The sequence below is a fragment of the Xiphias gladius genome, chromosome 17 (genome assembly GCF_016859285.1).
Source record: "Xiphias gladius isolate SHS-SW01 ecotype Sanya breed wild chromosome 17, ASM1685928v1, whole genome shotgun sequence".
NCBI classification, from domain to species: Eukaryota; Metazoa; Chordata; class Actinopteri; order Istiophoriformes; family Xiphiidae; genus Xiphias; species Xiphias gladius.
In genome coordinates this window covers 17,018,293-17,031,408 of record NC_053416.1, presented here as the reverse complement: position 1 = coordinate 17,031,408, position 13,116 = coordinate 17,018,293, and the positions used below count along the sequence as shown (strand labels likewise).

The 13,116-nt window shown below is 38.9% G+C and overlaps 1 protein-coding gene across 4 annotated transcripts; it reads left to right on the top strand.

Annotated features, from left to right (window-relative positions):
• Positions 1-298: 298 nt before the first annotated feature.
• On the top strand, positions 299-12,227 carry il13ra2 (interleukin 13 receptor, alpha 2). 4 transcript variants are annotated; one of them, XM_040151180.1, is made up of 11 exons: positions 299-397; positions 717-815; positions 1,316-1,467; positions 3,080-3,236; positions 3,342-3,462; positions 4,380-4,564; positions 4,763-4,914; positions 5,955-6,099; positions 10,047-10,164; positions 10,262-10,320; positions 10,438-12,227. In XM_040151180.1, the coding sequence occupies exons 1-11, from the start codon at positions 313-315 to the stop codon at positions 10,524-10,526; spliced, it is 1,362 nt and encodes a 453-aa protein (XP_040007114.1). In that variant the 5' UTR covers positions 299-312; the 3' UTR covers positions 10,527-12,227. The 4 variants fall into 4 exon arrangements, with proteins under 4 accessions (XP_040007114.1, XP_040007113.1, XP_040007115.1 ...); XM_040151179.1 differs by having other exon boundaries at positions 5,952-6,099; XM_040151181.1 differs by lacking the exon at positions 10,262-10,320 and having other exon boundaries at positions 5,952-6,099.
• The last annotated feature ends 889 nt before the right edge of the window (positions 12,228-13,116 follow it).

The following is a 13,116-nucleotide window of genomic DNA, read 5'->3' as shown; positions in this document are numbered from 1 at the left end:
CAAACGTGAAGAGAATTTCGGTGGAGTTTTTAATCATCCAAAGGTCGCAGTGACAGGGCAAGAGCCAACACGAAATAACGACTGTAGTGTAAAAAAAGCCAACGTTGGCTCTGATAGTAGACCCCCCCCCCAGTTCACCATACTAATACTGACACCATACAAATACCAGTGCGATTATTGCATAAGTAGTCACCGACTCAGTGAATTTATTTTTCCCGATTACTAAGAAACCCAACAGTGCAGGGGTGGGGGGGGGGCCGTCTTAGTCAGGTTTTTGAAGTTTGCCTTCCACATGAGCGTGTGAGCTTACAAATGGGTCAGTCCACCCACACTGTGTCAGTCTCCTCAACTTTGCCTGAACCTGCTACAGAAGGAAAACGCTCCCACTTGCTTTCAGGTACTGGCTAATTATACATTCGTCTGCAAGTCTGACGGCTATATTTCGTTTAGCATTGCTTGATCTAATAGAACATTTCTATTACTTACCACAGGGGAAAAGTCAGTCCCAACGTCTTTGGGAAATCTTTAGGGCATTTTCTGTGATGCGTTTTTTTTTTTTGTTGTTTTTTTTTTAATTTTGTTTTATTGCTTTTTTTTTTTTTTTTTTGTACCATCTTTTTAAACCAGTTTAGATTACAATTTAACGGTCGAATTTAAAGTGAGCTGATTCTGATTTGCCGTTTTTGCACCTTCTTCACTCCATTTGTTTTTTTCAGTCTCGGCTAGAAACGTGATGGCAAGTAATTTCTCGGTGACTCATCAAGCTACACTGATGCTGCTCCTGGTAACTTGCACACACTTGAATGAACTTGCAGGTTGGTCCAGATTTGTGTGCTTCAATTGTTCACTGATCGATCCGCTGCCATTCATTTCTTTATCCTCGAATCAATTCAACTCCGAAAAACGAAATCATTCTTTAATGTAACCGAGTGCAACGAAGTTAAATGCGTTTCATGGGTCGCACAATAAATAAATGGCTCGGCAGTGACACGGGATGGTGGCCAGTGTCGATGTAACTGTGTGCTTGGAGGTTGGAAGTAAAAAGACATCATCTTGGGCCAAAAAACGAGGGGGTAGATTATCCGAGCATCAATTCACTTACCCGGCAACATAAGGGTATAATATGCTTTTTTTGTTGGGCTCTGATTCCGATATTCGGTTAATTTAAAAGTAATACATGTTGAGAATTTGCACTGGATGGTATTATGCTGTTGACCAGAAGAGAGTCGGGGGTCTGACTGGGCATAAACATTCATTCTTTAAGGCTTTTGCTATAGACACATCCTCTGTAAATAAACAACCTCTTCACTTGCAGTGGATCCTCCTGAGGACCTTTTGATAGTAGACCTCGGTCATCTTGGACATCTTGAGATTACATGGAGCCCCCCAGCCATCTTAATCGAAATGAAAGAGTGCCCAGAATTTTATCAGCTGGAGTACTTCAACACATACAGGGAGAGTTGGACTGTAAGTGCTTGTCATTTTATTCAAATCATACATAAAGTCTTTTCAGGCATGGTATGGGATCCAGGCATATAAATAAAGATTTAACAGCTGTAAAATTTTCTATTGTGAATACTTCTCCAAAATATGTTCATGTAGCCATAACAGTAAACAATATGTGTATGATAACTGATAACATAAATGAAAAACTATGATAATCTTGACATGATGGTTGTTACCTTAGGAGGATACTGTGTATAACCCTGCACAGATGACACTTTTCTGCTCGGATTAGGTAGACAAACAGGCTCCTCAAAGGACCATAAAATGGACTGGATGGACTTCCATTTTTGATATCTCTGTGGAACTTGCTCCACTTCGAACAACCCTGATTAAATGTGTAAATTTGTGTGAAACAGGGATGTGTGTGTGAAAAAAGTTGGTTTTCATATCTTGACAAAATTGAAATCTGCCACATCACTCTAGCTAAAATACTGCATGCTTTCAGTTATGGGACTTTACAGTGTGGAGTCACTGATTTAGCTAAGGAGACACTGTTTTCTTACTTACTTGTTTGAAATTATGTATCATAAAAATGTTTTCTTCGGAAGACATGAGGGCAGTTGATTCTTGAAGAGCCCCAAAAGAAAAAGCTGTTAAGGCTCTCCTTTTTTTCACTATTATTTTATTCGTATGAGGTGGGGGCAGATGTCTGAATCATGGATCAGTCATAGAGCAATACAGATGCAGTAATGTTTCCAAGGGATACTAGTATCTGACATAGGAAAGAGTCAGGTTACTGAGATAATGATAAATATCACATCCTAAGAAACTCAAGACCCAAAAGCTCAATGGAATCAAGGCTGGAAAAGAGTTAAATATTTACTGGAATGTTCAAAACAAGGCAAACAAACATGTCAGGCAAGGGGTGGCCAGGAGAATTGCATTCAAGAAGGCAGGCAAACAGCCAGCAACAGCAATCAGGCAGATATACAGCCTACGGTCTGGAGAGCTCGGCAATGAGCTCACAGATCCTCTGAGTGGAACCAGGGAGGTATATATACAGAGTAGAGGATTAGGTCAATGAGAGCAGGAGTGTGCAGGGGTGGAGAAGGTGGAAGATGGGCGGAGGGGAGTGTCCTGGTCCGAAATGACATGACAGTTAGTAATAATGAAAACACAGAACTGGCAGAATGTGAGAAACATGACAGATAACTGGGAGTGAGCAATACGTAATACAATGATCATATATGTGATGAGTGATGATATAATAATGACTGTGACTATGACCCACAACAGCTATCAAAGCTTAACTTTGACAAAGAAAATCAATATAATTTTTACACAGCCCAGCCCAGTCTCAGCCTCATGTTTTGAAAGGTGCATTTATTGTTGGATTGAGGACAAGACCTTTTCAAGATGCCAACTGAGGCATCACTTTTTTTTTTTTTTTCAAACAGGACTGACTGACAACAATAATCAGCTTTGAATGCAAGCACACAGTTTCAGTTTTCCCAGAACAATATATGTCACGGAAATGTTTCTATAGGCTTCTCTGTTGATAGCTGTAACAATGTAAATACACCTAAATTTAAACTATTAACTGTAAAACAAATTTGTTTTTCTGATTTGACAGGCCATCAGGACGCCTAAGAGGTCGTACAGTACCCAGTTTGATCTGATGAAGGACATTAGAGTGAGAGTGTACACCTTGCTGAGTGGACCCTGCACCAACGGTACTATGATCAAGAGTACGACTTACACCGAACTGGTCCAGAAACCTCCCAACACAGGTCAGTCATTGAGGTTTTACAGATGTGTAGTAAAAAAAAATATAGTGATAAGATCCTGGCTGTTTTGGAAAATGTATGAATTGACGTTGATCTTTCTACTTCTAGGTGTTGGCGGTATCAAGGTCGAGCATTTTATCTGTGTGTTCAGTAACATGGAGAGGATGGAGTGCAATTGGAGAAGAAACCCACAGATGCCAGCCAACTCTCAGCAATATCTATATTTCTGGTGTGTCATGTGTCCAACAAAGACAATTTCTTTAGCCATGTCAGCAGCATCCAGTAGCTAACTCGATCCAGAGCTAAATATCTCCACTACTAATGGATGGATTCCCATGAAATTTAGCACAGAAATTCATCCTAGTGCCTTTGGTGATCCCGTGACTTTTCCTCTAGAGCCACCAGCAAGCTGACATATTTAGGTTCAAAGTGAAATGTCTCTGTCTATAACTACAGTATTTGATGGAAGGCCTTGAAATTTCGTACAGACAGGAGGCAATAAAACCAAAGATATTATGCAATAACTGTATAAGTCATTGAAGTAAAATGGATTAAAAGGATAAAATGGATTTCTTCCCTTTATTCGTTTTAACATGATTTGGTTATCCAATCAAGTAGTTTCAGTGTGATGATGAAGCCTGCAGCTCTTCTTAGTTCTGCTTTTTCCCTTAATTTGTTTTGGGGATACAAGCACATATGCAGTTTTTCTTGAGGCAGATCAGCCATGTGAAATTCAGCGCAGGACAAGTGCACGGCTTTGGCAGTCTCTCTTAAAGTCGTTGTACAATTACACGCATAATAATAACAGTTGTCTAGATGTGCACAGAAAGAAACCAATATTAATGGATAAGACAAGCACGTGTAAACACCTAGCACTTGAAAAACAGCCCCTTGTATAAACCCTTGAATTGAAGCTGAAAGTCTGCACTTCAATCACATCTTGATGGCTTAATTTCAAATCAACTGTGGTGGTGTACATAGGCAAAATTACAAAAAAAATTGTGTCGCTGTCAAAACACTTATGTACCTAACTATATGTCTAAAGTCAAGTGCTACTGAGCACCGCAAACCATAGGCAACTGTCTGGATGAATAGATATAGTTAAGCAGTGTAAGCAGTGTGCAATCTGGTCTGTCTCTTCCCCAGGCACAAGGACCTGGAACAGGCAGAGGAATGCCCACAGTACATAATTTCAGGTGGAGTCAGGAGTGGTTGCAACTTCACAGGGAAAGCTCTCCCTGATTACAGTGATATCAACTTCTGCATAAATGGTTCCTCTCTTGAAGGGCCCCTGAAACCAACATTCATCTCCTTGCAAATCCAAAACCATGGTACATGCGTGTTTACCTTCTGGAGTTGTGCAATCATAATAAGCACTGGCTGCTCAGTGACGGTATTGTAATTGTTTCCCTCATGTGTTGGTGGTCATTACTTGCTTCACTGTGATCTCACGAAAATCTGCTGTTTGTTTAAATTAAGTTTTATTTAATTTCTGTATTTGCTTGTCCCTTTTTTGAATATTTCTGCAGTGAAGCCTGGAACCACAGAGAAGCTGCATCTGCAAACAGGTCCAGACACGATGGAAATACAGTGGGAGAGTCCTCTCGGGAGGATTCCTGGACACTGCCTAGAATGGGAGGTGGAACACAGACAAGAAGCGCCTGATGGAAAAATTGCAACGGTAAAGCATTGCAGAGCCACCTGCAGTAAACAGGATTAGGCTGCTGTGAGAGTTGTATAAGCATACCAAGAAGAGTCGAATAATAAGCTACACAAAATTAAAATGTAAAACGGCAAGAGCATCTTCTTCAAAACTCGTGCACCTTATAATTTTTCATTTTCATTTCCTCTTATTTCCAAGAACATTACAAGAATTTCTGTGTTGAAATTAGCTCAACTACCTATCTGACTCCAGTCATTGGCTTTATTCCCTCTCTAATGATCTGTCACGACTCCAATTATCCATTGCATTCCACCGTGTGCCGTTAGTAGACAAGTTACGTGTCAAGACCAAATTTTTCTTGTCAGTGAGGATAGCAGCGGATTATAAGAGTCAACCCACAGCTTACTTTTTGAATGTCTTCGTAAGTCGGAGTACGTAACGTCATTACATCCTGGTCTGGAGCCACTGTTATCTGGCCATGCCCGTGGATTCTAGCAGACCCCAATCTATGGCGTCTAGGCCGGCAAAAACAGCCATCTCAATTGACCTTGGCTCATACAGCAATGCTGCCTCACTTTTATCAGAATGGCTCTGTTTTCCCCAAATGACCTCAGACAGCTGCTCAGTGTCTCAAGGAGAGAGGACATTGTGCCTTTCAGAAAGATTTGCTGCTGTTTAGCCTGAGACCTCAAGGCCCATGCTTGACCTGTGTGACCCAATAGATAATTCCCTAACAGTCTCTGTGCAGTTTGGTGCTGGCTAGGTAGTTTATAAGAGGTTTATCAGAGCTATAAACAGCTGCCTGACGCTGTTAGAAACTGAGTTGATGAGGGGAGCGGGTAGACTGATCCAAATGTGCTAAACAAAAACAATGTGCTACAAGATACTAAAAGCCCTGTAGCGCTGCAGAATATTAATTCTCTCCGGGTTTGTCTGATTCCCTCTCTCTATGAACAAGTGACTACTGGTGCAGCTTTAAGCCTGTTTGGGCCCTGAGCATGAACTCTCTAACTTTTTATTAATATCCTTTCTCTACTTACTTTTCTGATTGACAGCAGCTGATTTTAACCAAACGGACGAGCCTGACCCTGCCCCTAATCCACAACCATGGGAGAGACTGCTTCAGGGTGCGGTCTAAATTGCACAAGTACTGCGCAGACAAAAGCTTTTGGAGTGAGTGGAGTCGTCCGACCTGCCGCCCAGGTAATGTTGTTTCAGTTTACTACAACACTGCATTAAAACACGCAGGTATTCTGTTAATAAAAACAAATTACACCTGAACGGATCATTTCTAGCATGAAGCCGGGTCACCAGACAGTGACAAATAGCGTGTTTGTCATCTGTAGTCCACAGACCTAGAGATGTGAAAAATCTTAACTTGAGTTTTCATAACATCGTGAGTAGAGATGTCCCGAGGCGATGCTAAGGATCGGTGTTGTTGCCGATCCCGACACGTTTTTATTGGATCAGTATCAGTTAAAATAACAGCGATCAAAATCCGATTCCGGCGTTTTCCCCCACCTCAGCCTGCTAGTGTCTCAACTCCTCGGGCAGCACGGAAGAGCGCAGGTTCATTAAACTCCGATGCTAACGATTGTTAGGAAAGCGATGGGGAAAACATTCAGGCAGCTGTTTCTCATTTGTGCCCGGCGCTGAGCGTCTCTGTGGACGGTTCAAGTGAGCAACCTTGCCGGCGGGACGCTGTGCGCTGTGGCGCGCTCCCCGTCAAAGAGTGCTTGGGAGGGAGGGTTAACAGCACTTTGCGTTGGAAACCATCACGGCGTCGGGTAGTTTTTTTCCTTGTAGCTGGGTGCGCGCCCGCTCCCGGGTTCGCCAATCCCCGCGCTCGGTGTACTAGTGCGCGCACTCCTCCGGCTGCGTGGGGCCGCGCTATCTGCTCAGATTCAAGCCAGATGCTGCAAAACCTACCGGACGGTGCTTCACAGTACAGACGGATCTTGGCCCCAAACACCCTGCGAGAGCCGCCCGAGAGCTTCTCGAGCCAAAGGAATCGAGTATCCTTCAATGGCCTGGCCAGTCACCTGAATTCAACCCAACTGAGCACGCTTTTCACTCACTCAAGACAAAACTGAGGGCCCAAAGACCCACAACCTATCCGCCGACTCTCGTCTAGATGTTTTTTTTTTTCTACAACGTGATCCCTGGGGGGCTCCGTAGTATTTGGATCAAGAAGCCCATTAAAAAAAAAAATAAAATAAAATAAAATAAATAAAAATAAAAAAGTGTGTGGGATCAAATACAGCTGGGTTATTTCCATTTGTCAGACACATAGTTTATTTAATCAACATGTAACTACCATAAATACTAATCGATCAAATCTAATACCCAGGATTAAAGGATTTGGATCGGGACTGGGGGCTTAAAAAAAGAACTTGATTGGGACATCCCTAATCATGAGTTTAAATTCATGAGAAATGTGTATTTAATCATTCTTGAAGGATTTATTCAAAGTGTGTTTCCAGTGGGTAACGGAATTACATACTAAGCTGTAACGCAACTTTTTAATTTAAAGCCATTAAGTCAACAAGTCTTCATGAGTCACGGTAACTAAATGGATTCCCATCTGGAAGATCCTGACGTCTTCATCGTAGTAAGTTTAATTTGCATTTTTATCATTATTCATTTCATAAAATCGCTATCCTTCTATTCTAATGTCAACTCCAATTGAAATTATTACATTAGACTTTATTGGAGTTTATCTTTCTCCATACCATTTTCAGTGTCAAAGAGGATTTTGTTTGATGAAGTAACGATCTAAGTCAAAATGTTTTCATTTTTAAAGATTTTCTGATCCCAAGAGCTATGGAAATACATATGCACTGACAATGAATGAAATCTCATTCTAACGTGTTATGCAATTCAATAGGTAATTCATAAAACTTCAGCCAGATGTGTCAGAATAACATGATAACTGCTAAGTCAAGCAAACATTAATCATAATTTGTGCTGATTTTTTTTAATTTGTCCTCTTTTTTTTTTTTTTTTTTACAGCCACAGATGCCGCTAAGGTCTAGTCCTTTGTATGGCAGGGTGACGGATTCTCTTCTATTTAGGATTCATACTGTACGGTATTGACAACATCCTGAAAAAAATGAAGATGAAAGGAAACATAGTGTATCCAGTGATATAAAAGTAAAGACCTCGAGTGGCCTGAAACACCTCAGTTGCACTTTGTGTCAATTTATTTGTGGTAATTAGATTCATTTCAAATTTGTTTGGAAATTTACACCTTACACTTAGACAACATCACCCAAATGGATAAGCACCAAGTGGGTCCTGCATTATCTTAAAGCTCTGTCTTGTAGGTGTATGAAAATCTAGTTGAAAAATCTCTATTATTTGAGATTAAGTCGAGAGTTGCATTACATTTTTGGACTTAGATTGTTGTCATTTTGTACTGAAAAAGTGCATTTTTATACTGAAAAGTAAATTTTTCACAGATGTACCATAATAAGAATAATGAGTCCTCATGAGCCAGGAAGGTAATAAGTTTAGCTTCCAAATATGTACAAATATTGCCTTAAGTAAAGGCACAGTCACCGAAGTTATTTAAGGTAGCACACTGACTGAGGCACAGGAGAAAATTCTGCCTTTGTTGCACTACTGGTGACGAATATTGTCTGTCTGTATCCTTGTGTTTACACCCAATAGGTAAAGGGAGTTGGCCACAACATAGATTGCATGGCACAAGGAAAGTAGCATTCCTAAACTGTGAAAAAAAAGGAAACAAGAGAGTATTTTTTTTTTGTTAATCGCCTATTTTGGAGTTTTATTATAAAAGGACATTTTAGTCACGGGTTACATAACTGTACCTTTTAAGGCACTGATTTGACACATACGATCTAGCTTTTTCTGAGAATGTAGGCGTACTAGTTGATTTCTTGGGCTCAAAATAAAATATGATGGAGCTGCCGGTTGTAATTGGCTGTGTGCACTGTTCTTTACAGGCTCTTAAAGGCAGCTTGAAGGCAACAGGGTTTATACACAGTGTGGGAAGACAATGGGGCACAACAGTTCATTTTTGCCCATTAGAAGGTAAATAGTTATAGGCCACAGACTGCCTAGTTCAGCTGCAGGATGTGTTGAAATGGGTCTCAGACACTGCTGTCTTCATGCTTGTTAAAATCAACCTCCTTTGGGATGTCCACCAATACTGAAACAACGTATTCTTTGGGTTTTTTGTTTTTTGTGTGGATGTTTAATGGTTAATTACTTGCCAAATCTCTTGCCAGTTTATTTATACTTCACTGACTTCATGTTTGTTAATGATGATAATAATAATAATCCCAATATCTCTAAGTATCTGTACCTTCAGGTTCATAAATAAAACTCGTCATTTTCACAGAATAAAAATTTTGATCAAACTGTGCTGGTGTAAGTCTCCCTCTTTGTATTCCAGATGGTTGATAAAGGTGCTCCTTGAGGATCAATATTAGGCTCCCTGAAATAATATTCACTTTTCAACTGAACATTGCAATGTCTGTTTTATTTATTTTTTTATTCTATCAGCTCTCATGCATGCCTAAGTGCAGTGTAAAAATCTGCTTTTGATGATCTCCAGACATCTATCATTCTTGTAAAACTTGTTGTTGTTCTGCAAAACCAAATTGATCATATTGGGAAGCTGGAATTCAATCTGATTTCAGTCTTTGAGGTTAGTTTACTTAGTCTGCAAATATTTGGACAGATGTTATGTTGTTTTGGCTCTGACCTCAAGCATACTTGAATGTAAAGAATTTGTAAATTGTAGTCCTGGGTATGCATAGTCCCCTTAGTTTTTAGACGGTGCCAGAGAACGTTGCTAGGGGTGTGATCTTAACGTCGATTCTGAAAGTCATCACTTTACCCTCATAAGCATTTTTAGAATTTCCATTACAAAATGCTGTAGTACAGCGCTTACATAACAAAAATGTGTCCAAAGTACAACATCGATTTATCAAATGTCCAAATATGGATCTTCTGCTAATTCTGCTGATTTATTGTTCTATATGCAGATTTTAGTCGACTTGTCTTTGTGAGGTTCATTGATAGATGTAGAGATGTGTAAATAAACCTGGCTTCTTGTGTGTGTGTGTGTGTGTGTGTGTGTGTGTGTGTGTGTGTGTGTGTTTTTTTTACCTTTGTTTTAGAAATGAAAGTAGTCGCATCTAAACCAGAATGGGACATGGCACCAGCCTATGTCTATATTGCCGTTGCCATCATTGCCACACTGGTGATGTCTCTGTGTTTGGGGGCAGTGCTCAAAGTGTGAGTACATACACATATACAGTATATTATGCACATACATTGAGATAGACAATGATATTAGATGGTAAGCTCCCTCCAAACTGTGCTTCCATTCTAGGAGGAGATCTAGACAAGAGAAGAAGCCAGACTCTCTGCTCACCTCTCCTTTTGCAAGAAGTTCAGTTCTTACAATGGGGGGGGCCTAAAAAGACAAGAAAGCCTGCACATTCATGGCTCTGGAAGAGCAAACTGACAGGATTTTTATCGTTTCACTCCATCTCTTTTGTTTTTCAGGGTCTCTGACTGAAAATCACAAAGATGCCATACAGTCATCACCTGAGATTGTTACCACTGTTAATATGTTACTGAAGATACTAAAGTGAGTTATTTAAGAAAAAAATTTAGAACTTACAAACTGTATTATATTATTCCAACATGCTGTACCGTGCTTGCCCTTTTTCTTTACATTTTTATGCAAATGTTTAAATTTATATGAACTACTCTGAGATGTCATGTTAACTGGAAATGTAATGCTTATGGAAGGGGTTCTATTTTTTATAATTGGTTGTTTACTTTTTGCTACCACATCTGCCAGCTGAGTTAGTCAGCAGAGAATATTTTGTAGATGTTGTGTTCAGGAACAATTACTTAATCTTTGAGAATTACTTTGTGATGTTTCACTATTTTTCCAGATCTCTTGACAGTTGATTGGTCAGCATGGGTCCATATGTGTGTGTGTGTGCGTGTGTGTGTGTGTGTATATATATATATATATATATATTATACACACACACATATATATACTGCTTAATGATTTTTTGTTTAATTGTTTACTTTTTGCCTTAACTCTTGCCTTGTAGTTCAGACAACGAAGATTTTAACATGTCTAAACCCAGTACAAAGGTATAAATGGTCTGTGAAAATGGTTTTGTACTATGTCTTTACTGCACACTTCAAGCCAGTGAAGTCTTTCAAAAACCAGCATAATTTACTGTGCAACTGAGAGGGATATACCATATTTCTTTAAATGGGTTAATGCAGAAGAAATGAGTGTGTCAGGGTGTTTTAATGCCACAACTTGCCAGTTTTTTTTTTTTTTTTCCGTCTTGAAGCGTATGAATTATAACTCTACGTGAATGTAAAACAAGGTTTTTGTAACTGTTAAAGCATTTGTTGTTGGTCAGATATCCTAAAATGCCTCAAGTACATCAAATATTACACCAAATGCGCCTCCTTTAACTTTGGAAAATTTAGTTGTATTCAATAGTAGAGTTGATTGTTGTCGTTTCTTTTTAATGAGCTCTATGCTTAATAAAAAAGTGTCTTTTTTAATCAGAACATGTTTGCATGACATCCAGATAGCTGACTATCTGTCTGTTCTTAGCATCTTAGAAAAAAATAAGAAATAAAGGAAATGCAGAAAATGAACATATCATATGCAGCTTTCACGGATTCATATCACGTGAGACTATTTTTTACTATTTGTATTCATGGAGTCTGAGAGGCAACACAACATTTAATGTTTTGTATTAACCATCCTCATCAAAATAATTTCAACCTGTGGTTCAACTACTGTTATGAATTAAGGGGTTGTGAATGATGACAACCTTTTATATTTACTATATTTACTATAATACTGCCTATTATGGAAAGATCATGAAAGACTGTATTTCACACGGATTACTGTTTAATGGGATATTTGGCTGTTTGATGCACTTTACCTCAGTATTTCATGGGCAACATTTGATGTGTGTTCATAGGTTGTAGAAAATGAAAAACTCACTTTACTTTTCCTACTGGAACCTAAATGTAAGTACAGCGGAAGAAAGCAAGACTATTGGAACATTTAGGCATTTTAGTAGAAAGGAGAAGTATTTTTTTAACATGGGGTCCCAGGAAAAGAAACTGTGGGAACCAGCAAGTATTTTATTGGTACCTGATTCATACAGCAAAATCACTATGTATGTGGTGGCCTGTATTATAAAAGGTTACGCAAAATGACAGAAAAGCCGATGGATATGAGTGGGTTTTTTGTTTTTTTTGGGTGCTTTTTTTCTGTTTCACTTTATGGCTTATTTCAAATAAAGTCTATTGTTGAAGGTACTGTGAGCTGTAGTATTGCAAATTATTTCAAGAAGGTTTGTCAGAAAATATTAATTGGGTACAAAGACTATGAGAGGGTCTGTCTCAAATTAAAGTGTGTTAGTCAGAGCAAAGTGGGAGGATGACTGAAATTGATCATATCAACTGAACTAGCTGTTACTTATACAAACTCCAATTGGCAAAACAGTCTGGGGGAAATTTATCAGATTGAGCTTTCATAACATAAAACCAGTCAGGCACAACGGAAAATATCACTGCTGCACTTAGTACATAATGCTTTCGCAGTTGTCTTATCAGATTGTTTTAAATATACTGCATTTTCACAGAATCAGATTATTTTTACAACCTTTCAACCTGCAAGTCAAACAATGTATTTCTAAGAATTATTTTATCACAAAGTACATCTAGGAGGCTCCAACTTAGTACATCTAGGACAAATCACAAAGTACATCTAGGAGGCTTGCTGCAACTTCTACATTAGTTATGGAAGAAAATCTAAAATGTGCTGTATTTTCATATGTATCCATCACAGCTGCATTTTTAATAAAATTTTTAAAAATCTGTTTTATGTAGGTATACATCGCTACATACAGATTTCTTTCATTTTTTAAAAGTGAACACCTCCTCTGATGTGAATAATCTGCTCTGCATTTGGAAAGAACCAGAAATGATGGAATATAAATATTGTTCATATCCAAATAACAGTATCTTTCAACTGTGACATCTTACTTGTAGTGACACACAAATAACTGTATAAGGCAAAACAAATGATAAGTGAAGCCTCTGACGCACAATCCAAGACTCTTGTATTTTACCAATTTTCCCTTTTTATTGATACATACATGGTATGTCATAACCGATAACAAAACG